At 37.4% G+C, this 27,582-nt stretch overlaps 1 protein-coding gene across 1 annotated transcript in view; it reads right to left on the reverse strand.

Annotated features, from left to right (window-relative positions):
* The window catches only part of LOC124158695 (echinoderm microtubule-associated protein-like CG42247), a 162,789-nt gene that overhangs the window by 21,584 nt on the left and 113,623 nt on the right, over positions 1-27,582 (reverse strand). The window contains exons 5-8 of the mRNA XM_046533929.1: positions 21,573-21,711; positions 17,926-18,075; positions 13,838-14,009; positions 12,396-12,491 (exon numbers count right to left, since the gene is read on the reverse strand). Of these exons, the coding sequence (XP_046389885.1) occupies positions 12,396-12,491; positions 13,838-14,009; positions 17,926-18,075; positions 21,573-21,711 (557 nt within the window). The remainder of the gene's footprint in view (positions 1-12,395; positions 12,492-13,837; positions 14,010-17,925; positions 18,076-21,572; positions 21,712-27,582) is intronic.

Here is a 27,582-nt window from a genome sequence, read left to right on the forward strand (position 1 = left end):
TTTTGGTGAAAGAGAAAGGAAAGTCTGACTCTCTGAAGAATTAAAGTAGCCACCCGAAAGACGTTAATATTATAAGTGATGAAAGAGTGACCGTGGTTCAGGACTTGTCATGATAGTGATAGTGACCTTGAGTGGAATGGAGATTTTTTTCCATGTACAATGTAAACTGGATGACGTACATATGGAATTTCTTATGTTTCATTAGAATTTCTGAAAGATCGTTTTTTTCGCCGCATTCCAGCCAAATCACTTGTATTATCTTTTTATCATTAGAATGATTGATCATGTATCCATATGAATTGCTGAGTGAACGATGAAATTTTGAATCTCACCTCGGGCTGCTTGCGAGAAATTTTATCCTCAAAATATTCAAATACGGTAAAATGCTGGCTCCAAGCCTTCAACCGCTGCTGGAATGAGTTCGTGGCCTTCGCTCACGAGGCCCTTGTCGCATTGAATGCCGCCGTAGAGTTCCTCCTCCCGTCGCGAAATTCCCAACCGCATTAATTTTGATGCCGTTCTGAATTGTTAATGAAGCCACGGTTGTAAAGGGCCCCTCCGGAACTTCGCTCGGGGTTAAGGACACATGAATACACAATTCCTAATTCACGAGTTCTTTTATTTTTTAATTCTCTTTTTGAAGTGTTAGGATTTTCAGCGCAAACTCCCCGCGAAGGATAAAATTTAAGTTACCAGATGATTCTGTAACAGGCGATTTTTATTAATTTATTGTGACCAATACAACTTTAATGGGAATTAAATTTGTTTAGGAACCTAATATGAGACTTGGTGCTTTCCTGATGCACGCTGTGGATGAATGCTTTACGGGATTCCCACCATATGAGGTGTTCTAACAGAGCTGACGTTTCAAAAATAATTGGTATGGTATTTGGAGGAGGCGACCAACATCTGAGGTCATTTGCGCCATGAGGGAAGGGTAGGTAAGGAAGGGTGGAGAGAGACCTGGCGTCGGCATTAGCCTGCTCTTTACGAAAAGCGCCAAAGGGACCACGGCTTAACGTCCCATCGGACGGACGGAGTGTTGCGCTTGAAATGTCCTCCACACAACATTCAAGCAGGGATCGGGCAGTCTCTGAAAATTCTCTGCCGCTGCCGGAATTCGAACCCGGGCCCACCGGGTGGGAAGCCAACACTCTAGCAACCACACCAACCCGATCCCCTTCAAAAATAATTACTCGGACAGTTCTTAGCCCAGCACTCAACGCCCTGATGATGGCAGAGTTTTCCACTGAAACGTCGCCTCCGATAGAGCTGGTCACATGTTGGAAATCCCGTGAAGCATTCATCCACACGTAAATGAATCGGTTTTTGGTCTCCCACCGGGTCATATTCTCAGTGTAAAGAGACGTTTCGGTGAACGACTCTTCCAGGCGCGCAGCTAGGAATTAAGGCTAGTGGGGGTTTTAGGCGCAATTAATACTGAGGGGTCTGGGGGATATGTAATACCCGCCAGGGTAAGCGGGAGGTGTGGGTGCCCTCCCCCAGACATTTTTATGATAAGTGGTTCAAAATGGTGCATTTTACGGCTATCTGAGTGGTATTTTATTAATCCTTACACTACTCTATAAGTAATATTTATCCAATTAAGTAAAATGGATTAAATTTAAAAAAATTCTCTGAGCTCTGAGGGGGGTTCCCCCTAAATCCCCCCTCTCTACGCCACTGGACTCTTCTACCTTCGCGGATCTTCGAGAATCTCATTTTATTTCCCTAACAACCAGGATTACATCTTTCAATAGGTACTCAATGCTTGCACTATGGAAACTTTCGTTATTTCTCTAACTTTTGGAGGGACAAATTACTTCGATGGAGGGGTTTTAGGACCATACACCTTATGAGACAGGACGTATTTTCTGACATTTCGATGAAAGACTAATTCATCATCATTAAGTATTCATGTATCCCATGGAATTACTACCGGTAATTCACTGGACAAGCTTTCAATCGAAATATAGTTTCCACACAATGCATATCTTACGTTATTCGTGGTTGCTGACTTTTTACAAAAATACAATATATATATATATATATATATATATATATATATATATATATATATATATATATATATATATATATATTTACCTTTTTGTTAGCGAATGCTGTTGTTCAACTTCTCTAAGATACGTAATTATAAAAAAAAAGTTGGCCCCGCAGTTATCGGGTATTGATTTTTTTATTGTTTGAGTTATCTTAGATAAATCTGACGCTTGCCACAGAAATATTTCGTGTCGCAGGTCGAATAGATTTCACACTATCAGATTAGATAAACGGAGATGAAACGTCATCGAATGCAAATGTCCTTTGTTTTCCAGAACACGAGATCTTGATTTTAAGGGACTACCATAATTAAAATATTTTTTCCATAGCATTGAAAATGTTTTGTTCCACTGTTTGAATGAACCCGAGTTAAAATTACCTTTCGGCGATTGTATTCATTATCTGTTTTTCATGTAAATGCCTATATTTATTGTTTAACTTCAGGGTAAGCAGTTAAGGATTTTCAGTGCCAGAAAAAACCTCATTTAACGTTAATTACTCTAACTAAATTTTAGAAAAGTTTAAAAACAATATTTTTCGGCAGAGAGAACTCATCATTGAGAAGAAACTTTGTGAAATTGCGAATGTAGTTTATATCTTTGGAGGGGTTAGTATAATGTTAGTCATGTAATTTTAAAATAGGACATTCCATGTTTTTTAAATTTTTTTATACTAGAGAAAATAAAAAAATAAGGATGCTTAGTATTACTTGTGGATAGATAGAAAGCGCTTCGAAAACTCCAAGTGGCCGGCAGTTGGCAGCTTATACGTTAAAAATTTCCTCATTTTCCCATTAAGCGAGTATTTGTCGTTGCGTCAGTTGAGACGTAAAGCTTCGGTATTACTCAGCGTTTTAGCGGGGCTGGTTTCGGCTGAATCATCTACATTTCCTTCTCGTACCCCAGTGACTCTCAATTCCATCTATTTCATTGCACCGGATTCTCATTCATGCAATATTTGACCGCCTCGAACCCAATAAGTGTATGGTTGTCAGCGTGCAGAAAACAGGCTATTACGAGCAGTCACTTGTGTAGCATGGTTAGTCTCTCGGGAAACGGCATACCTTGATCTCAGTGCTAGTAGGGTAGCCTTACGGTTGGTTGCTTGTGGTGAGCTAGTAAACACCTCGATGCGTTTATCGCTTGAAGACTAATAATGTCGGAGAAGTGAATCTTGTTGGCCTAGAAATTGTAGGAGGTACGCTTTTGGCAGTAGTGTATAATTCATATCCGGGCAGGTGTGTGAAAGTACCAACAATTACGATTCTAGCAATTATTTCGATCTGGCTATCCAGTTTAGTTTAGTGAAGGTTTCAATGGACGCTTGAACTTTGCTCGTAGATCCTCTTCAGCTTTTATACGCCTCGCATTTACAGGTCTTCTACAGCTAGTGAAGTTTCAGTTCAATTATTAGCTTTGTCGCACACAATACAATCGATTTCATTAGCTCATTTTTGATACCATCTCTCAAAAAAATAGAAAAGAATTCTTACGAATGGCGTGGACATTTGATTAATGGATATATCGTATCCCCGATAAAAATCCTAACAGTTTTCTTACAATTCTACAGAAACGCACAGAAGATTGACGAGCTGCTGAACGAAACGGTGGATGAAATTGAAAACCAGAATCTTGAGGAAAAATCGACAGATCGGGAGAATGATAATCGTTCCCATGGCACCAACAGTGACCTCTTTGGTAAGTCTATTTCATGAGTCTCTTTTTCAGCCTATCGTGAATTTGTAGCGAATGAATTTGGCTTATTTGTCCTGTATTTAATTAAGGAATCACCTGCATTTCATGTCTTCACTGAGAATCAGAACAATCTATCCTTCTTTTGGGTGATAGAGTCCTTGGATTTGAAATCTAGTTTAATGTTTAGCGAAACACACTGCGGGCGATATTCGAATCCAGTTTTTTGGCGTTTGGAATTCCAGTAGCTCTAACACTTTTGCGAAAATATAGCAGCAACAAAAGACATATGACACATATTTTTCCATACATTTTACATACATTTTTTCGAACGAGTTCTACTTCTTAAAAGAAGCGTCTACTAACTTCCCCAGCATAATATTTTAAGAGGGTGAAATGCCTTAATTTTTCTCAATATACTTCGTCGTTAAACAATTTAAAGTTATTTTATATATTTGTATTTCCATAGTATATTTCGTAATGGATTCATGTATCCCTAGTCAATTAGTATATCTATCTACTAGTTAGTGTGTCATTGTCATCACAATCTCTCTTTGTTTTTGCGAATGAATATCTAATATCATCATTCTCATGAGTGGAGATATATAATGATCTGCGTCAAATAACGAAGCCCTCTGGCCTTATGGTGAAAAACTTATTTTAATATTTCATTTGTAGAAGTAATAGTAGTACTCAATTCTCGATTATTAGTGTTCTGGGTGAAAATAAGTTATCAATATTTTTTTGATGTCGAAATAATGAAAATGGCACAACGATCTTGAGAAAGTATACTTTTTTGCGATTCTTTGTGTTATTTATGCGGTTTGTTGAGTTAGATATTAACTAAGTTATTCGTGAATAATCAATATATAGCTGATTTTGAGAATATATTCTGAGATTAATTGCTGTATAAAAGGCTATTTTAAAGAGGTTTAAGAGGCTATCGTTTCCTGGCGTTAAATATTTTGTGCAAACAATCGTAAACATGTATGATTAATTACAAATATTTTGCAGTTATTCCAGTGGCAAAAGCTTTATAACTTGTCGCTTCTAAATTATTTTTAGCAATTGGTACATTATACATTTTTACGAAGAATCCTTAGGTCTTGGAGGGTTTGTATGGTATATATAATACGGCCCCTGTAGAGGAGGTGAAGAAATTTGGAAAAGCGTTCAAGTGTGTGCATAATGGTGTAGGATTGGATTCAAAATTAAATATAGGAGCAGGGGGCTTTTGAAAAACAAGTGTCCCGCTCAGTTGTAGGTGAGTTCATTCACAGAAATAAGTTGTCGTCAAATGAATCAGAATATTGACAGGTGGTCGTATCAAATCTAAATTTTGCTTCTTGTATGACTGTGGCTTACTGCTTGGCCATTTTTGGGGGAGAGATGAAGCACATGCTGGCTGTAACATTTCAGGGATATTTCGATATTTAGATACAATGTTTATTCAGTTCTGCAGGTGAATGTTGATATTTTTAGGCGACATTCTGTTTGAACCAAATTTTTTTGGTGATAATTCACTCTGCTTTTGTCTTCTTTATTCGCAGTAAATTTAATTTGCATGGAAAATCTATGCGTCGTTCAATGTCAAACTTGAGTGGTGCTTAGTTTGATGTTACACATACTAGCTGTCAAATTTCAGGTAGTAAACTTCGATATTAGGACACAATATTTATTCAGTTCTGCAGGTGAATGTTGATTTTTTTTAGGCGATATTCGGATAGAATATAATTTTTTGTATTATTCACTCTATTTTGTCTTTTATATGCACAGTAAATTTAATTTACGTGAAAATTACTTGCGTCGTTTAAAGTCACTCAAACTTGAGTGGTACTTACAAATAGTTTGATGAAAGTATGTCTTACTTGTGAGTGCATCGTATGTGTTACACGTGGATCCATGGCTTAAATAACTCATTTTTCTCAAAATATTAAAAGTATTTTTATTTTGAATGAATAAATTAAACTATGTTTTCCACAGAATATGACGTTAACCGCCAAAAAATTTTGTCGCATTGTAATGAAAACATTCTGTGGGAAAACAAAGTTTAATTTATTCGTTCAAAATGTTCAGCAAATTCCACAATATATCGCCGGAAACCACTATTTTGTTACTTTAACAAGCGAAAATGAGATTTACTGAAGGAAATGTTCACGTAGTATTTTTACCGCTCTAAGAAAAACGTGATCTTGATCGTCGATATTGTTTAACTTTCACATGATTCAACCATGCGATTCCTTCATTTCCGACTTAATTTTAGGAAATGTTTGATGACTCATTTGATTTCCGTTCCTTCGTTTCTATATCTCCCACCAAACGGAGCTTCAATCTTGATACTTAAAAAATTGCCTAACCCCTTTCTAGAGTGAAAGAATCTTGAATGTTTTATTTTGAAGTCTCGGCCACAAACATGGGGACAAAGTCCTCAAAACACCCCCTCAAAAGAGCGGTTCAACGCCTGATTCTCTTCTATAATCTCGTAGACGCGACCTAAAAAACCCGGGAAGGGGATAATTAAACCTTGGTGGTTAATCTCGCATACCCTTTCCTTCCCTGTCCTACTTCTGCTTAGCTGATAGTCATCGACGGGCTACAATCTTCGGGCCATCTCGTTTGAACCTGATGCCTGCGCCTCGCAATCTCGACCTGGTATTTTTCAATCGCACTCAGCTGAAAGTGACCTGCGAGCCTTCATAATTGTTTTGGATGTCGAGATAAGGATGCGTATTACGGGTCAAGTATCCGGATTTTTAAAAAGTATATCGGGAATAGCCACAGAGATAACTTTTAAGGAGTCACCCGCAATGGACAATTTTGCGAAAATTCTCCAGAGAAAAAAAATATTCGGCTTCACTGGGATTCGAACCTGGATCCCAAGATTTTCGATCTAGTGCTTAAACTAGTTAAGTCAACGTAACTATGGACTAAAAAATTGTCCGGTGAAGTCCACATATTTCCAATTTGACGCAGCGGTTGCTTTACTGGATAAAGAATTTGACCGGGAATTGGGGGATCCTGGCTCGAATGCCGGAAATTTCGAATGATTTTTTTCTGCGGAATTTTCGCAATATCCGGGTTTTCTCAATTCTTGCTTGAAACCATTGTAAACAAAAAATTTCCCGCTATCCTGGTGGCTTCGTGATTGACTTTTGTGCGTCAAAATAATCACGGGTATATGTTTTCAAGAGGGATCCGCGAAAGCATGCATGCTAAATTTCTAAGTTTTTTAGGCCCGACCGGAATGCATTTTGATATGACTAAGGTGATTTTAGATCAATTATAGCAATTTTTGCCAATTACTTAGAATATGGTGATAAGCCTACTTTTAACTTATTTTACAGTGATCCTTTTACTAATTTTTACAGTGATCCTGATGGCATAAGAGAATTTTAACAGTTTTTTGTCAACATGATGTATATTCTTCAACGTTTTACCCATACTTATTCAAATACTCCCACAAGAATTTGTAAATTGTCAGTGCAATTTACAAAAATATTGCGGGGAAAATCGATATTTCTGTCAATTGGTGATGAATCACAGTTAAAAGATTATATTTTTAAAGTTTCATGAAAATGACACACGGGTACTTTGTTTTTCGCACCAACTACTGATACTTAAATTTGCTCATATTTATCGGTGGGTACTTAGGGGACTGACAAAGTATGTGTCAAGCGCTTAACCTGATAATCTGCCCAGGTGTGCCATTTAATTATTTTGTAGCAACTTGATGCTTGAACCATGCAGATGATTTCACCATCAGATTTCATCATCAGCCAGCTGATACTTATCAGAGAGGTTACATGATTGTTCACGACATTTATGTAGGACTGAAGTTTGCTTTCAGTACTTAACGAGCTGCTGATTATGCGGTTCCATTTTTAAATAAAATTCAAGTATGTTCGACTACCTGCATATGTTATTTGGGCTTAGAAATATTTCTCATTCTTGGTTTAACAAACGATCCCTTAAAAATTGCCAACTATTAAAACTGATGGTGAAGGCTATTCGGGTTCTCCACCGGGTAATCTCCATGGCTGCCGACGTTTCGGGGTACGAGTCGTACTCCATCTTCAGGGCTGAGTGTCATTTCTCGGAAGGTGTTCGCCTTATATACGTGCCGGGATGTCAGGTTCCCTCTGATTGGCCCTTGGTATTAGCAAATCGGATTTTATTCAATACGGGTTTCCATACGTTACTAAGGGAGTAACCGCCATCTCTGTTGAAGTTTTTGTCCGTTAGCCAGATCTCTATGGCCTTCTTGGTAATTCTTTCCCAATAATTCTTTTCTCGAGAGATGATCTTCACGTCTTCCCAATGGATGGCGTGGTTCTGGTTGATGCCGTGTTCGGCCACTGCAGATTTTTCTGGTAGACATATTGGTCTGGTTTTTTATTTAAACTGATTGTCAGTGAATTACTTACTTAAGGATTGTATTGAAGAATTTCGTCTGGAATGAGAATTCAACATCAGACTTAAGACTGAAGGACCTTGATTCGATTCTTGATCTAGGTTGATGATGATGTGATGTATGAAGTGCGTAACCTTTCAATGCAATTTCTCGCAAGTGCACACATTTTACTAAAAAATATCGAAAAAAAGTAGATCGCATTTCTCTCATCACAACGCCGCGGACGTTATTGAAAACCGATTAAAATGCGATTGAAGTGGCAACAGAAATCAGCCTTCTATGGGATGGAATTGGCCCTCCTCTATGTATTCCCCTTGGCCTGCACATTTAAAGTCCATATCAGATTTCATTGTTGGCCTCGTCATTGTATCCCAGCTCAGTATTTTATAACAGCCCTTCCAGATTTAGGTTAAATGATTTCTCAACCTAAATCCCATTTAACCCCAGTAATGGGCCAGGGTTCCATTATTTTATCTCTCTCGCATCAAATAACCTTTCATCAAATTTCCCGTGAGCTCGCTTTCAAGAGGGACTAGCCATTAACTTTTTGTGACGTTCTTTTTTTTAAGCACGTAGGGCTAATATGTAGTTGTCGCCAAAATCAACAAGTCTTGGCAAGTTTTTTTTACGTGTTATTCAAGAATGCGCTAATCTCTTTTTTGAATACACACGGCGGATACCTTGGTCATGTTACCAACATATTGCATGAAAATGCCGCGACTGGTTTTAACTCCGATTCCAGTGGAATTTATGGAATGTTTTCTGAACCACGAAACTACTTAAATTGTGTTCTTACCCTCCTATAATGTTAAAGTATTCTCCGTTGCTAATTCTTGTGCATTACTTGGATCCATTCAACCACTTTTTACTTACGTTACCCTGTTCCCTAATTGTTTTTCAAGAAATACAGTTGCGAGTTTCTGACAAATATTCTCGTGATCTCTTAATTGTCGAGTATGGAAAATCTGGTACTTATACTATTTAGATGTTTTAGAAGCACTTCTTGCCAAAATGCATGGTACGACCAGGGATAAAAGCGTGAGGTAATTTTATCATACCTTCCATACAATCATATTATCTTCTCCTTTTTCACATTCATTTTTGCGTCATAAATAGCCACTTATTCCGGTGAGATCCATTCATTTGTCACGTTCTATCTCTCTTTCACAAATCTATTTTTCCAGTATAATTCATTCATTTTCTGTGAAGCATCCACTTAAAATTATTTTTTTCATTCCAAACTTCAACCATCCATTATTTTACTCTAGGCACCTCTGCGATATCTCATAGTGTGTGCAGCATTCAGTACATGTACGCATCTCGACTTACGTATATAGACTTCTTAATGATTTTACCTTATGTATCCAAATGGAGAGCTGTTAGTGTGTTCTCTTCAATATGGATACAATCCGGTGAGATTCATTCACCGCTTTTCAGTGATACATATCAGCTTTTCCGTTTGAAAAGATATAGGTCGCAGAGAAACATTTCAATGATAGTTCTTCATCGAGGCTTTCGCGGTTCGCGGTCGATAAAATAAACTTTTTCGTATGTTGTCAGCAAGGAAATAGCAATCTATATTTGCTTTCATTTATAAGATTTGTGCGAGAAATAATTGATTTTCGTTATAATAAGCAAAAAAATGTCCACCTCGAGGAGATAGACACTATTAAATCTATACACAGGTCTCTTTGCTAAAATATTCGTATCATTTTTAAATTCCTCTAAATTCTGCGTATGCTATTCTTATTTGAGGGTTTCCATAAAATGTGTACTTCAAAACACCTTACTTCTACAGACTAAAACGTTTTTATTACTTTTTCGAATGATACACGTAGGATACTTTAAGTTCCATTTGAAATGACTATCAGTGTAGAATACACCGATGAACCCAGGATGATGCAATGTATTCGAAAGCGGTCGTCTCGATAAATAGTTATGTAACAAGTGGAAAATTGTAAATTTTTCACCAATAAATTCAGGAATCGGATACTGTATGGTGCCTTGTTGGAGAGATTGTTTAGTTTGGGTTTTTTTCAGGGGTTCAATCGGTTGTATTGATCGGCCATTCCTCCTAGAATAACCAGTAATGATCGTTGGATGTGAACGGATTTCATCGAATGAATCGAAGGGACGGTCTGATAGAGACAAAATGGCGATTTTATCGAAGCTGCCATGCAAGCCGTCGCTGCTTTGCATTTCCAATATCAGATTACTACATGGATTCCCATTCGCCTTCTCCCGAATAGGAAGATCTCACCTTGAAATTATCACACTTGATAATCTCGTATTTTGTAGCCTTCACTCAAATAACAAAAAAACAAGCGTTCCTTTAAATGATTAAAACGAAGAGGAGATTTTGAAAACGCATCTGTTTTTGTAGAATGCTTTTGAGTTCTTATTTTAGTCTAATTTCAATTGGTACGTCCATCGCTGTCCCACCTCGCTTACGTGAACTAAATGAGTGTTCGAGGTAAAATTATAGTTTGCTGTTGCGCATGAGTCTAGAATTAAAATTACTTCGTAAATACGGGACTTACCATCACCTACAAATTTCGTTTGTACAAAAACTGCCGTTTCTCATATTCCATGGATAGAACTATTTTACTCGTTGTAGTGATTATGTTTATTTGAGGTTGATTTTAGCACCGTAACCCCCAATTTGGAGTCGCATAAAGAATGACTAGACACTGATGGCATATAGGGCTAAAAAACAACATCCCAAACTATATTATTTCCAAGTTGTATTGTTGTTGCAAGCAGTCTACGGTTTCATTGGATAGGATTTTTAAATTTATTCTTGTGAAAATCACTAGTATCGTAGTGCAGATATTTAGTTTAGACCGTATTGGTTTCTTTTGCATTACTGATGAAATGCGGTACCGAAAAATGATCATTTGTTATTCAACATTTATGCAAATGTGATAGCAAGCAATTTTCATTATGATTGAGCCGTTTGCGGTTTTAATTAATTCTCTATTTGAAAAAGGGTTATCAGGGCTATAACGCGATCGTATAGGAAAAGCCACTCATTTCCTCTTTTCAAAAATTAGATATCCTTCCACTAAGGCATTTATTCATTTATAAAGTCCTTAGAGTTTTCTATAACCGTAGTGGTGAAAAGGCCAGACCACAAACTTATGACATCAGATCTTGGAGAAACTTCCATATACCTAGGCCGACGACTGAAATTTATCGACAGTCATACAATTACTTAGGGCCTAAATTGTTTAGTATGTTGCCGAGTAATGTAGCAAACTCGGAAAAAAGATGGGGATTTGCATCCGCTGTAAAAAAAATGGCTTATGAGGTGTGAGGAAGTAGAGTTTCTACTAAGAAAGGTGGCTTAAAAAGTTTACAATAAAAGGTATATTGTATATTCTATGTATGTAATTATGCGTTTATATAAGAAAAATAGTTAAAATATCATATTGTAATAATGAATGCAATCGGCAGGAGAACAAATAACTGAATGCAAAGAAATAAATTTACTTCTCATGTGTGCTAGCACCAGACCTATGTAAAAAGTTTAAGATGGTAGCCCCATAACTATTCAATTAGGGGTACCTTTATATTCCATAATTATTTAAGTGTTTTCTAATGTAATATATTTGAATGTAAATGGAATAAAGTTATATTATTATTATTATTTCCCTTAACTTTAAAAATAGAAAGACATGAACCGTAATATTGTTAAAGGAAAAATGTGTGTACATCAATTTCAGCATCTTGAATTGAAATTTTTCTCCGTAAATATAAAGTACAATACTACAGGTAAAACACCAAATATATATCGATGAATTTATAATATTCCAGTGTCAAATATGAAGCGAATGCGAACCTTGCTTTTGGTTTTGAACATGCTGACTCAAATCTGTAAAATTAAGCGTGGGACCTTGGGACGAGGAATCAAGGTTTAATTGCTTCTTTTTAGTTCGAAAAAATACATGGAGTTTGGAATCAATTTTTTATTTATTGCTATCTTTTCTCCTGTGATATTGAAACCATTGAATCCGAATTTTGAGTCATGACTTTTCTAAATTACCGCTTGACAAAATCCCAGCCATTACCGATTAATATGTTCAATAAAGTATTAAATCGATGCATTTGATACATTTTAACGAAATTAAAAAATTAATACAATAGATATAGTTTATTGGATGTATTTTGAAGTTTTTGCGCGAGGAATGTGAGGAAAAATGTCTGATAAATATTTAGGATGTAATACTCACCGCAACTTTTCCGAGTAGATGGCCCCACTGCCACTGCCATACTGACAGAATTCTCTCTCGTCCGCCATCCACTGCCAGCACGTAGCTGCCACCATTCTATGCGAAAGAGGGAAGAGTTACTAGTTTTATCAGTTTAAAACAGATGGAAATTTAATATCCTTTAAACGAAGCTAGGGCAATGGTTAATCTTCCGATATATTCCCCTCCTATAGGTATACCACCGATTATAGTATATCTATATACTGTTGCAAATTTATTATTGCTATTTATTATGTAATTATTACCGGAAGATATCACTTCGCAAGGAATCCAGTGCTGTGGTAAATAATATTGCTAAGTGAAACATGTGGTAGAGTAATTTTTAACTCCCAATGTAGCTACGAGTGAATGGAGCTAAAAATTATTTGAAATTCATTACAAATTGTAGGTAAATATCAGGTTCATCATAAATTTCTTAAAGATGATGGAGTTTTATGGTATTTGGCCATAATTTATAGAATTTTGTGATTGTGATTAATACATGAACAACTTGGTAAATTTTTATAGTAATAATACTTAACCGGCCTACATTGTAGTCAACTGTGTGCGATCATGAAAATAATTCCATCACCCTGAACATGGAACTCACAATCAGTTGATGAAATCTATTGAAATCAGGGATAGCAAGTGAAACGAATGTTTCGATTCGACCCGTAGGGAAACGTAAATACGAAGCCTGGGTTTAGTTTCGTTCCCGCACGAAATTAAAATCACCAAGGAGATTAGTTTCGACCCGGGATGAAACTTTACTCCCGGGAACGAAACTAAATTAATCGAAATTCCGCTGCTCATTGTTAAGTTTCGACCCCAGAAGCTGAGTGGAGGGGGACGAGAGGGAATAGCTTAGACTCATTACGATTGGCATACGTGTAGAGGGGTTAAAACATCAAATTTAAAAATTGAATGGCCTGTTTTTGTTCACCGTTCTCCTGTTAGTGATAAAAGTATGAATTCCATATGCAGTTACGTCATGGCGGTAGGCCGAACCTCTACTTAATTCAACCATACTTCGTACTCGGTGTGTGGGTCGAAACTAAACTGTTTGAAGGTGAATGGACGTGATCCCTCAGGTGCGAAACATTATCTGCGTTTCGTTTCATCCCAGAGTTTTAGTTTAGACTCCGATTTCGTTTCGACCCTGAGTTTTGCTCCGCGGGTTTAAATCCATTCCGTTTCCTTTCTACATTTCGCTTTCGGGAACGAAAATATTTCAATTTTACTGGTTTTGACTTTCAATTCGTTTCACATGCCATCTCTGCTTCTCATTACTTCCCACTTTTGATACCTAACAATGCTTACGTACTTACAATCCTTAGCTTGGTTCATGTAATTTTCAATTGTATGAATCCTTATCGTAATTCATTAAAATGTAATTAATGTGAATGAAGGATTTCGTGACTTACCAGCTGCGAGAATGCGATGGCGGACACGCCCAGCTCGAATTCGCCCATGCCGAAGACGTAGAGCGTCTGGAGCGTCTCCGTGCTCCAGATCCGGATGTGGGCCTGCGTCTTCCGGTTCCTCCCTGCCCTCTGACCCGAAGCCACCATCTCGCGGGACGGGTGTAAAGCCATGCTGCCGAGGAAAGGAAAAGAATTTTAGCGCTCAAGATGTCGAAGTTCGCGGCAGAGACACATGCTACAATCCTTGAAGCAAGAGGGTTCAAAACAGCTCAAACCTTTTCAAGGCATTTTATTATTCAATTTGAAGACGTTATAAACGAAAATCAATTCGTGAGGGAAGGCAGATAATCAAAGGTGTTTTCAAAGGGATAAATGCTTTTTTGCTGTTTGGGCTTTAATTTGTGAATCCGCGGCATAGGAAAAGAAAATTCACTTAGTGCATTCCGTGCTATTTGTTGCCGACTATGTTTTCGACAAATATGTCCTTTCTAAAGTATATTTTATTTTCCGTCGAGGTAGATTTAAAAACAGTTTCAACTCAGTTCAACTTTGTTCAGTTTGATTTATAAAATAAAAGGTAGTTGCACTTCTCCGTAATGCGGTGGTTTCTACTTTTTAATTGCCTAAATCGAAAGATTATTACTCCTGGAATACGTATTTCACGATTTTTCGTGATTAAATGGAAATTGAAAATTTTCAAGTGCGCGAAAACGCGACGGCTATAAATATGAAATCTGGGAAAAGCCTGTGTGGCGTCAATCTGGTTCCGGCTGCGGCTGAGTGAGGCGACCTTGGTGCGAGGCTATGAGCGCCGCTACGACGCAGGCTGCTAGCAGGTAGCAGAGTACCCTGCTAGCAGGTAGCGCTTGGCTTAAATGAGGATTATTAATACCGTATCAAACGAAGGAAACTTAATTTTAATAGGTAATGTTTCCCTGAGCTCTGTGCCTCATGCATGCATTGGTATTCTCAAACGATGTAAAACTCCTGACTACTCGTACAGAATATAGGTCCCTGTGACGTATGGTGGGTAACGAATCGCAATCAATGCCTTTCGTTTTCTTTGATGAAGGAAACTACCCTATTATCGTAGCGTATGCATAGTTGTGGAAATGTGCAACTACCTTTTAGTCCACGTTTCAACTCAGTAAAATCATTGTAAGCATTTGTTTCCAGCCCACATGTAAGGTGGTTCCATGTATTTCATCTCACTTTCATTTATCTTTCAAGGCAGTTTTAACTCAAATATTTCACATGGGAAAATTTCGCTATGCGAGGAAGTCGGAAATTTTTTTCATATAAATGAAAAAAATTTCCCACTATTCAAAACAATTTCAGCCTAAATCTTCTCATATGGGTAAACATTCTCCATGAGAGCAGTCGGTGGACTTTTTTACTTGTAAGTAAAGTAATTATGTTTTGAAAAACCTTTTCCTTATATGATTATATAAGGCTTGGCAATGACAGGCAGTGATGAAACTTGTCGTTAGTAAACAGCCAGCCATTATAGTGGAAAACTACAATTTTATCAATAATTTTTTTATTTACTTTGTTTCCATCACAGTATTTTTTGATCGATTTTTTGCTGATGGTCCTTCAATCATGAGATTTAATTCGGTATATATCACCCTTGATATTTTAGAGCGACTCATAACTTACGGAAGTGAATTTGAGTTCTTCAGGTGTGGCGCACGCGATACGAACTGTAAGGGCACGCAAATTTGAAAGCACGCATGCCTCAGTCCCATGAGGGACTCATTTCAGGTTGCAATGAAGATATCAACTAACTCAAGGTCCTTATTCGGCTGGTTCACACCTCGAGGCCATGTCTCGCTAATTATGTATTCAGCGAGACGATATTATCAGAAGACCTTGCGCAAACTGGAACTGTTTAAATATTTGTTCACTAGGCCCCTCAGATATATTACCGGAGTGTTAATATGACATTCTGAGAGGTTTCCATATTTCTACCTGAGTGGAGTGCTTACTTTCCTGGCCCCTCAGGTGACGCTTATTTGAATTCTTTCATGCGAAGCCATTAAGCTTTTCATTTACCCTCATAGCATTCGAAGCTATTTGTGCAATTGCTACACATTGTGTCTCACCGGTTGGAACACCTGGCTGGTTTTTTGTAAAACTATATTTCCCTCGGTCGCCAATAAAAATTCCACGATTGGTAATACTACTCTGTCAGTTGATTAATAAAAAAACTCTTATTATATGAATCTGCCGCGCAATATTTGCCTTAATACCATTGGGTACTCGAGGGAAAAATTAAATAGTAGTCATAATTAGTAAATACACAACAATAAATAAATTTGTCCCGACATGTGCATGAATTTTACCTTAGGCCTCTTAGACTCACTGGGGAATAGTTTCTGGTGATATAGAATAAATTTTGTGTCTCTATTTATTGGATTTACTACTAATTTAGTGTTAAATGGGGTTAATCCTATGAACTAATGATTTTGATCTTGTAATTTGACCGGCATATGAACTCCAAATAATGTTTATTTGGAAGAAAAATCCAATTGCGAATAACTTGTAAATATTTTCCTTTTGATGTAATAAAATATTCCTCGCAATGAATCGTGATAACATTTATGTTTAGTATTAAATGTATAGATTATTTATTATTTTTTAAAGCGTCCGGGGAAAATCAAGGCATAAGGGGCTATTTTAGCCTTTATCATCTTACAAATCCGTACTCCATCTTCAGCCAAGTCCTGGTGCTTTGCCATTTATTCCTGTATAGTCCTGTTAAAATTGTTGATATTATTCTTATTAAAAATTTATATATTTATTCACAAAAATACTATTGATCTTCTAATGTGATCAATTTTCAGATCATATTGAAGCATAATTTGGATATTAATATGAGTACCTTAGAAGCCAAGGGGTACAAGTGGAATTTTTATAATTTTGGAGATAATTGCAGATAATGGTTGGTGAGTTGCACAATATTGCTGTAGCAAAGGGATAAAGTGAATCACTGATAAGGATATATGTATAGGTCATCATCAAAAATGGCTAAAAATGCATAGTTTGTTATATAATATACAAAAAAGTATGAATTAACGAATTTGTTGCATTCCTTAAAATGGCGTAAACACATTCAGATACAGGATTCGCTATCGATTATACGAGGGACGTTTTATTTTCAACCTCCGATAGCTCAGAAAAAAACACCATACAAGCGATAGTCGGGTACTGCACAGGTAGGGTAACTACGCTGCCTTCGCACTACACGCTCAAGTAATTTCTGACTGTAAGTTGTTAGTCTAAGGTTAGCGGCAATCTCATTAACAACACTGCCACAGTTAACAACACAATTGATATTCCCGCCAAGCGTGCAATACGGAGAGCCAGCCAGAAAACTCGCCATGTCTTGACCTTTATGTCCATAAAAGAGAATTTTTCTTTAATGCAATGTGGCTAGAGTGTGAAACGGTATGAAGCATCACGTCCATTCCGATTCAAAAGAAAAGAAGAGACATGCTGACTTCTGGAAGTGTTCTGATCCATGACAACGCCCGTCATCTCAGCACTGATGCAGCCCAACTGCTCCTTGAGAAACTTCAATGGGGCATTTTTGATCACCCGCCGTGCAATGTCAGCCTAGTGCCGTGTGACTTCCATCTTTACGTGGTAATGAAAAGAAGGCTTGGAGGGAAGCGTTTTCAAACGGGCGATGAGCTTCAGGGCAACATTCATTGGAAGCCATTGACGGCAACATTCCATGAAGAAGGTATATTAAAGAAAAAGGCTATTCGGGCTTCCAGCCGGGTGGTCTCCCTCAATTCTGAGACCACCCGGCTGGAAGCCCGAATAGCCTTTTTCGAATATATTCGCCGGGAAATCATCAGATTTTACTTTAGGTATATTAAAACTTTTCCAGGGGCACAACGAATTCGTCAATCGCCGAGGCGATTTTGTCGAAAGGACACCACAAGTGTGATCAACATTTAGCAATGAAATAATATTTAGTCAATCACTCCGTCTTCTAATCATGACCCATCGAAGGTTGAACAAAAACGGCCCTCGTAATTATTATTAGGATTGACATGATAGGAGGAATGACCACTCACCACTGGATGTCTTCCGAGTGGGCTACGTAGTGCCTCTGCGTGTCTTCATCCCGGTCGTATAGCACGGCCACGGCGGCCACGTAGTAGAGCAGCTCGCCCGTCGGCAGCACCCACAAGTTCCGCCTCGTGTCCGTTCCTCGGTACCCGTATCTACACGCAAAAGTCAAGGGCCATGCTATGCCATGTATTCTTTCAAATTCGATTAAAGTGATGCACTCTATGTCAATCAATGGATACGAGACCCTAAGGCGGACTCGCCGGTTACTCTTCTTGGGGCATGACCTGGAAGCGTTTAGCTTATCACCTCTGCACCTCAGAAGGGGGAGGACTGGAAGGAAAAAGGAAGGAGGCGCCGCCGCGATAGGAGCCCGACGACGCGACGCCTCCTGGGACGGGATAGGAAAGGAAGGGATGGGACGAGGAATCCCGCACCGTCACAAAGGCGGGCGGGTCCTACCATCAGCGAAACCAGGCAACAGCCATTGCTATTCTAACAATTTTGGAGGATTATCCTATGAGGAAGAACGTCCATAGAGTATCCAACGATCAAATCGTTAGATACTCTATGTCAATCAACAGACTTGATTGGAAATGAAAAGCGCGGAATCGATATTTTTTCGCAAAATGAATCCTTTCACCAATCTCCGTGACTCCTCGCCTCGCCGAAATTTCTGGTTTAATTTACTGCACAAGTCCCAGCTGTTTTAGCTGTCTCCAGTGTGTTTCAATAAATCTGGTTTCAGGTAAGTTTTGTCTTTGTTTGTTTACAGCGTGAAATGTGGAATATTATTTAGGGGGAAGGGATATGGTTAGGGAGGATGTCGGAATTAGGGGTTCTTTGGTTTGCCATTGCGTTAGGTGCGTAGTTTCAGAGATTAATTATTTTTGGATTTTCGGTCCGCGAGAGTGAATTTCTGAAAGAGTTTAAGTTTTATTTGAGTTCATGAAGGATTGGGGAGATTCGGAGGTCTTTGCGGATATCCATGTTTCTTATGAATCAGGGGGCGGCTGTTATCTTGCGGATGAGGACGTTCTCAGTTTTTGTTAAATGTGTTTTTCTTAAATGATATGATATTATATTATATGATATTGTTATGTTATATGACATGTTATGTTATACGACATTATGTTATATAATACTTTGTTAAATGTGATTTTGAAGCCATCAGCCAGACATGTGTCGCGTAGCTGAGTAGCGGTTTCAACATCGTCAAGTAGAATCTCCATGACTTTAAGTGTGCATGAAACCCATGAAAAGTTTTCCTGGAATCTTTTCCTATAGCTGTGTTAGATTCGAAACGCATTCCTCATCAATTTAGTTAACTTTTGTCCCTTGGGGTGTCACATTTGTCTTGGGGTGTCACATGATAATATTCTCTTTGGGAATATATTCATCTCAAACTAAATACACCGAACCGTTTGGCGAAAAAAATTGTGCCTTTTTGCGAATTTTCATGTTTTCGTTATCTTTTTTTTTTGCAAAATATACGTGCCTTGAATCATATATTCCTCCTGGTTGACCCCCAAATTGCCAAAGTGTCATGATTTATGGCTTAACTTTAAATATAAGACTTTGTTAATACACTGAGTATTAAATTATTATAATTATATTAATACACTGAGTATTATTACTGTTAAATATTAATTCAATACCCTTTCCTATTATTGTTAGCTTTAAATGTTCGTAAAATTGTTTATTAACTTTCTCACAAACTCCATCTCCAAATTATCCCAAAATTTTATTTTATAACCTAGGTATTAAATGAATTTTGAACTTTTTTGGAAGTAATATATTATAGATTATGGAATTGAGTTTCCGAAACTCGGGTCAGTCAGAATAAATATAAGATTGGAGTTCACAGTTGTGTGTTGCAATGAAGTTCATAATACATTTGCCTTTGATTCTGAATTCATCATTATGTTCATATCACATGTTATCATGACCATTCTACACCTTTCATACGGATAGATATTAGATGCACGCAAAGTAGGCCATTAAAATATATAGTACATGGAGAAAGCAGGTCATTAAATTAAAATAGATTATACCATAGTGCCACCAAAGCAATTTCACACTACCTTGACATTTTTTTACGGTTTATGATTGAGTTTTATCTTTAGAGGCCCTGTTTCATGAAAAAGATACCAACTCATGTTTCAACCCGAAGTTTGGTTTGGGTAGGGGAGGGTAAGGTGCACCTCAGTTAAGTCAAAAGCGTGCGAATATCACAAATATGGGGTCTGGCGGCCAATTTATTATCTTGGTCAACTTCCGTGAGGGTTTTTGTGATGGAGTCCTAAAGTTAAATATGGTGCAGTTGGGTAAATTATTTGTGTGGTGCGTGGATCCCAGAGGGTGCGAAACGAAATTTTTTCCATCATGATTATACGTTCACAGATTCGCATATTAATGTACCAACTGGTGTAATAGTGAGTGTTTTGCCTTTGAGCTATTAGACAAATCAATAAAAAATATCATGTTCAAATGGACATTTATGAATTATATTCTTAAGAAAATATATATTATATTTATGATCAAAGTTGTCTTAATGGCTTCAGTTTTCATAAAATTTAAGAATAGCTAAAGTGTAGATCCATTGATTGAATTAAGCGTTTTGGAATAATCTATTAAGCTTTTCGCCAGAGGTTTCGGTATTTGTTAGTCACCATTGAAAAGACCTCGACGAAAAACCTCTCAAGATGATGTCAATGGCGCTTATAAGACAATCCTCGAAGGATTAGTGGACGGAAAGAATATCGTAAGACTGCCTCGAATGAGTTACAAGGGAGGGTAAGTCCTTAAGAATATTAAAAAGAAGAATAACGTAAATATGAGAATATTAGCAGATAGGAGAGCGGAGGGGTAAGGTGCGTCAAACCAATCATCGGATTGTGAAATATGATTTGATGCTTTCCCGGCGAATAATGTGGATAAACTCTTCTCGGGATTCCCACCGGGTTAATTCTTCCATAACGGCCAACGTTTCAAGCTCCGTCTCTGAACTCATCATCAGGGCTGAATGATTAAATCATTATTAATGATTGATTAATGATCATTTATTCAGCCCTGATGTTGAGCGCCGAGACAGAGCTTGAAACGTTGGCCGTTATGAAAGAATTAAACCGGTGGGAGTCCCGAGAACAGTTCAATCATCGGGTTGATGACTTACGATCATGACGTCGAAAAAATTTATGTGGAACAAATGGAATAAAAATAAACCTTTTGAAAGAGAAGACCTGATTCATTTAAGATTTAAATGTTCGCTTAGTTTGTGTCAAATTCTGAATTAATAGATACTTCGAAATGTTCCTCGATGAGGTAAATAACATAAAAATATCCCAGGTTGGGCAGAAGCACAGGACACAAAAAGATTTAAAAAAACACTCGCTGAACTAAATTTTCGGTTCGGTCAGAGTTAGGTGGATGTATACCACCGAAAATTTAGTTCTGTGAGTGTTTTTTGTGTCATGTGCTTCTGCCCAACCTGGGATATTTTTATGTTATACTTAATAAATATACGAATAACTTGTAATTGAGTTATATGCAAGAGTTATCCAAACCAGGATGTTAGACCATGTCAAGGCTAAAGAATTTTTGACTGGAAATAATTTCCTGTAATGCGATAGTTTTTTTTTTGGAAGGATACACCCATTCTAGCTGCAGTCTCTTGTCCGGGGGTGAATTGTCTGCTGGCGGGTGGTGCAGTGGAGGGTAGAAAGTCCTCTTTAGACCACGCAGAATCAATCTCAATGGCTCCTCCTTCAGGACCTCCACCAGTGAGTAATCTGCGGTGGACGAATAAAAATACTAATTAGTATACAGCGCAACAAGGAATGGGCCAATATTTCGACGTAGTAACGTATTTGAACACGATAGGTAATAGGTATGTTCAACAACCTAAAGAAACATATCGAAATGACGTTTGTCAGACATCTTCGTCGTTATTAGATAAGCCATAAGAATTTATAAGCTCATGCGTTTTTCGGGTTTATAGGTCTGATGGCTGAAATATATTCAAGATAAACCTTTCAAAAATTGATTTTTGTAAAATGAATTCTAAAATATTTTTATTCTAGTGTTTAATCTGTTAAGATTTTGTGCTGACTTAACTTTGTTAAACAAATCTAAGCATCCATGTAAATGCATTTATTACAGAAAATATTTGTAAATTTTCGGTATAATTGAAAGCATTGCATACAGATAAGGCTTTCTGTGGAAGCATATCCTATATTAACTCAGAAATCTTCAGTAGAAAGAATAGCCTTTTATCAATAAAGTAATATTAATTTATTTGAATCAGCGTTAATATATTTATACTGTAGATACGATTTTTGTTCATTTTTAACCTCGAACAAATATTTCGTTTTTTTTATCCCTCTTCAAATGTTGCGAAAAATTCTCACAAATAGGGGGGCGATAGTTAAATTAGAGAATTTTGATGGATAAAAAAAATTCTGTAGGACAAATTTAATGAAAAGAAGCCTTTTTAAGAGAAGACCTAATTCCTCTAAGATCAAACTTTTCGCTTAGTTTTTTTTCTACTGCTGTATTAACGAATGCGAGAAGGCTTTATTATCGAGGGATATGTGAGTCGTGTCTCAATTGTTTGTATAGTGAAGATTGGGGATATTCGGAAAATTCATAAGTAATAGAACGGTATGATTTTGAAATATTTCACCTCAAATTAGGTTCTCGGAATCACATACACTTGAAAGCAAATGAAAAAAATATTTAAATTAATAACACCCATCGGTTAGCTTGATTATTCTCTCTTTCCAAGAAAAGAAAAGGGCAAGAAAGGGTCGTACATTAATTGGATGGTGAGCGATGGAAAAACGTCGAGAAAAGAAAGGATTCAGCATTTTCAAGGAGAAGGTGGGGAAAAGAGGGAACGGAAGGAACTGGCCCTTAAAGGGCAAACTCTTTCAATACTTAATGCCTTTCCAGAAAGGGTTATATATAAAGACTGTTAGCTGCTGTTGCACCCGTCGTTGGAATTTCGTTTGCGTCAACTATTTCGATTAAAGAAGCTGATGACCTTTTAAATACGAGACTTTTATTGGGGCCGGCTCACAAGTTGAAAAATTTTCAGTGTGCGGGAAATAAACCTCCCACGAACTACGAAAGCTGGATTCATGATCATTTTAACTGTATTTATTTTAAAAATCGAAGGTTAAAATGAAGGGTACCTGAGCTGTATGCATACCACTGAACTCCTCTCATACGATACTCGATATGGCACAAATTCGAGGATAAAAGCTACCACGACAATTTCTTTCTTTATCATATGAAATAGAACCAAGAGCTTGAATAGCTCGCATAGTTACTACCTTACTTGCTTCCTTAATATAATTCTTAAACGATGCAAACTGCTATAGTTTGCATCCAGCTCCCATCATAAATGCGAAGTTAAATATGGCGTCATTACTTGATATCACCTACGTAGGGATAATTAAATGTATTCAGGCGTGCTTCAAAAGGCTAATTAACTAAAGGGCTTTGAACAAATGATTACAACGTAACTGATAGCCATTGTAGTTATAGAAGATTAGAATAGCTAAGTAGGTTTTGATTAATGTCATCTAGCACCCATTAACCGATCAAGACTTTAAAAGTCGAGCTTGGTGCGATCTTCATTTTTGACCGTATAAATTCAGGCACATTCGGGAAGGACGCCCATGATTTTGCCACATTATCGTAAGTAAACTTAATTGATCGTGTGAAACCTTATGATACTACCTTTACCACATTTCTCTTCGTTCTCAATATTGATCAAGTATCTGGTAATACTGGCTTAAAAGAGATTGGTAAATGTTAAAAAATAATGTTGAGTTTTGAAAAACATGTAGAAACGTGCATTCGTGAATTAAATGTAAGAAAAAATATTGATTATAAAATCATCATTTATGTAAATGAGAAATAAAATATGTGGCTTTAGCTTAAGTTTTCTTTATTGCATCAGGTGTCATAAATTTTCAGAATAATCAAACTTAAGGTCCACTAATTGCATTAAGTTTTTTTATACAGATTAAGCTTTTGGATCAAGACTTCAGTCATAAAAAAATAAGGACGGTTTTTTAGTAGAAGGAAAGAAATTTTGCCTAGGGTGCGATTTTAACAGAGTAATAGGATTGAATGTGCATACCTGATTTCCTTAACGTGCGTTAAAGTGTTTATGTCATGTTCTCTACGAGAAGCGTTTTCAATTGAGGAGCTATCCCGTAACTTTTTTCTTGAATGAAAGCTTGCATTTGAGGTCAATACCGTCGTCAATAGATGTCGTTACCATCGTTTATCGTGTAAATGGTGGAAACAAAATCTGATAGTGACTAAATGAATTCCGTTGATTAATGTGGTGGGACGGAATTTAAAGGATAAATGGCGTCACGATTAGAAGGTTCGATAATAATCAGGCCCGGAATCTCGCATAAATAGGTCGAATCGACAATAAAAGGAGATAAGGAAGAATGTGTATTTGGATAAAATGGTATCATAATTAAGGGAGCTGTCCGTTGACCCGGGCGACCAAGGAGTTTCATTTAAAGCAGATTGTTTCCCATCAGTGAATTTATCATCATCGTCAAATGTACCACCCAAAATTTCCCGAATGTTTTCGCTATGAGTAATTATTTGTTGCTAATTTAGGCACGATATAAAATCAATGAAATAGCTTCAAAAGTCATTTAAAAAATTGGTTTATTATTTTAGAGGATTTTTAGTGAGTTATTTTCTTCGCTAGTGATAGAATGAATCCTGTTTTTGATAGCTTGAATTATTAGTATGCCTTGCAGAAAAGAGGAACTTATACATTAATTATTTGTATGGATTTTTATTGAAGGATAAGAATTTTCTCTCCGCCTAATATATGCAAAAATGTGGCTGTAGCAATTACATCGATAAATAAGTATTTCCAATGGCATTTACCTGAAGGAAATAGTTGGCTTATGGAATGAACAATTCCTATTAAACGCGATTCAGCGTTAATCAATAGAAAAATCTTAGATATATTCTAACTTAGAGAATAAGCACTAATATCTTACAATTTCCAAAATTACTTCAGTAATTGGGTTTTTTAATTGTAACATATTCGATAAAATTATCTATAAAGTATATGATTCGATATTGATCACGTGATGAGTAGTTTGTGTTCCAATGACAGTGCCCAAGTGTTTGGGCAGGGTGACCCAAATTTCAGCCGAGTGACAGATGGAGTCGATTAGGAGGACCCGTTGTTTTGGATACAGAGCCTCGTGGATTTTTTGGGACTGGGTGAGGGACGAAATTTTTATAGCTTTTCCACGAGCGAGCTTTTTGATACGGGAGTAGAAGTGAGTAAACTCAGGACCTTGGCCTCAACCGACCTAAATTGATGCCCAGAGCCTTAAAGGGGACGTGTAGAAATACTTACCGACATAATAGCAATTTGTGTCCATTGGCGCGGAGAAAAATTTCTGAAAAATCCATATTTCCATAAAAAGAATTTGACCCAATATTTGTGGGTCGAGACCTTGGAATGGTGATTATGTTTATGTTTTTTCGAGAGAGAAAGCGTAAACATCTCAGGTCTCTGAGCTTCACATTATTGACAGATATTGATCCCAACATTTTTACCAAGATTTATTTGGCAATGAACGTGCTTTTGGAAGGATGTTGTGCCGGTTACCATTATTATACCAGACTTAAAGGGCAGAAAAAGGTAGCTAACAGCACGTCTAATTATAGCATTAGATATGTAAATTGGTCACGTGGGTTCAAATTAGCTGCTTTTAGTAAATCAAAACCAAAAATAGGTGAATTATTTTGGTATTTGGTTTGCAGTATCTGGGAGATTGAAGGTTAGACTAGGGGAGAAATTGATCTCCGGTACACTAATCCATAGATTTAACGACAGATTACCCTTTTATAATCCATAGAAGGCCTTAAAAAAGCAGTATTTGGGTTTAAGACCAGCTTTATCAATTTTCTCGATTACTTACTTTCTTTAAAGCTTCAAATTATTAAATACACCAAAGGATGAAGTTCGCCATGAAAAAATATTTGACTTAGCCGGGATTCGAACCCGGATCTCCCGATTGCCGGTCAGGTTCGCTCTGAGAAGATGGCTTGGTGGTGTAACTGGTAGCACGCCTGACCGGCAATCGGGAGATCCGGGTTCGAATCCCGGCTAAGTCAAATATTTTTTCATGGCGAACTTCATCCTTTGGTGTATTTAACTTTGCACCCGTGCGCGTGACTGCGTACAAAGTCACTTGTTCCTTCAGTGCTTCTTCAAATTATTGATTTTAGCATAGAAACATTAATAGCACTTCAGGGAACCATTTTATTCGTAAGCCATACAACTCTGGCTGTATCGTGTGTTGGTTCCTGGATGTAAAACGTTGGACGAGAAAAAAATTGGTTTCCTGACATTAAACTTTAAAAATTAAAAATTGGCTAGTCAATAATAGTTTGATTTAAAAAAATGGCAGTCTCTCTAAAACTCCATCATTATAGTTGCTTTTGCACAATGCATTCCTACAATATACCTGCACTTAGTTTCCCTTTCATCTACCGAATACTTTTGATTTGCTGCTATTTTTTCACCAAGCATACGACCGCATTAACTCATCCGGAATGCGAACCCCTATTTCGCTGGAAGGTGCTGTTACAAAAGAAAGGGAGGACTACCCTAAGAGACGAGACGATTCAGAGATTTTAAAAATTTCCTTGTCACTTGATTTTGCCGATTAAATTTTCCCATCTTCCAACCAAGATATTCAAAAGACTTCTCTCCTGCACTCCCTAGAGTTTTCGCATTCCGCTTTCCGTATTGCTTACACGATCATCATCATTAGCATTACGGAGGCTTCCGTGGTGATAAAATGGGGGATTGTTTTCAGGTTAGTTCCGCGTCGACTCAATTTTTGGCGGACGACAGTTTCGAGCGCGTTCCAGCTCCCGTCTTCGGGTCCAAATGATCTGCAGACCTGAAATTCTTTACATGTAAGGCTAGTCAGGCGCTCGCTGGTTTTCTCGGTTTGAATTACATTGTTGGAAGAGCCGTTTGAATGTTGAGAAGATGCCGGAACTTGGGCACATCATTCTATTCCAAGAATCACAAATCATCGCAAGGGAGAATAGATATTTCCCTCGGCTGATGAGGGAGGCGTTAGAAATGGCTAATTGTGAAAATAACTCCAATAGGGAGGACGGCTATCCTTTAGCTTAATTGAAATTAATCCGAAAAACAATCACCGATCATTATTATTGTATAACATCACATTTCGAAAGCTTCAAGCCCTGATTTCTCTTATGGTGTCATTGTCAATATCTCACTACCATGAAGAAGCGTACTCCACATGTAATCCCTGATAAATCGGATGCATTATCTGCGGAGTAAAATCACTGAACCATCTCGTCTCTTAAGGCCTGGTTACACGATACAGTAACACGTACGGGTTAATGTCCAAATGTATGAACGCGAGAACGAATGCCAAATGCACCGTATAACCACCCAACTTGTGCGAATGCATGCACAGAAAATAGAACCTGTTCTAATTTGGTTTATGCATTCGTGCATGTTCCGTTCCGGTCCACTAAAATCATTCACGCAAACGTACATTAACTTGTACGTGTTAGTGTACCGTCTAACCAGGCCTTTATGGTGGTCTGATTAT

The sequence above is a fragment of the Ischnura elegans genome, chromosome 5, assembly GCF_921293095.1.
Source record: "Ischnura elegans chromosome 5, ioIscEleg1.1, whole genome shotgun sequence".
Classification (NCBI taxonomy): Eukaryota; Metazoa; Arthropoda; class Insecta; order Odonata; family Coenagrionidae; genus Ischnura; species Ischnura elegans.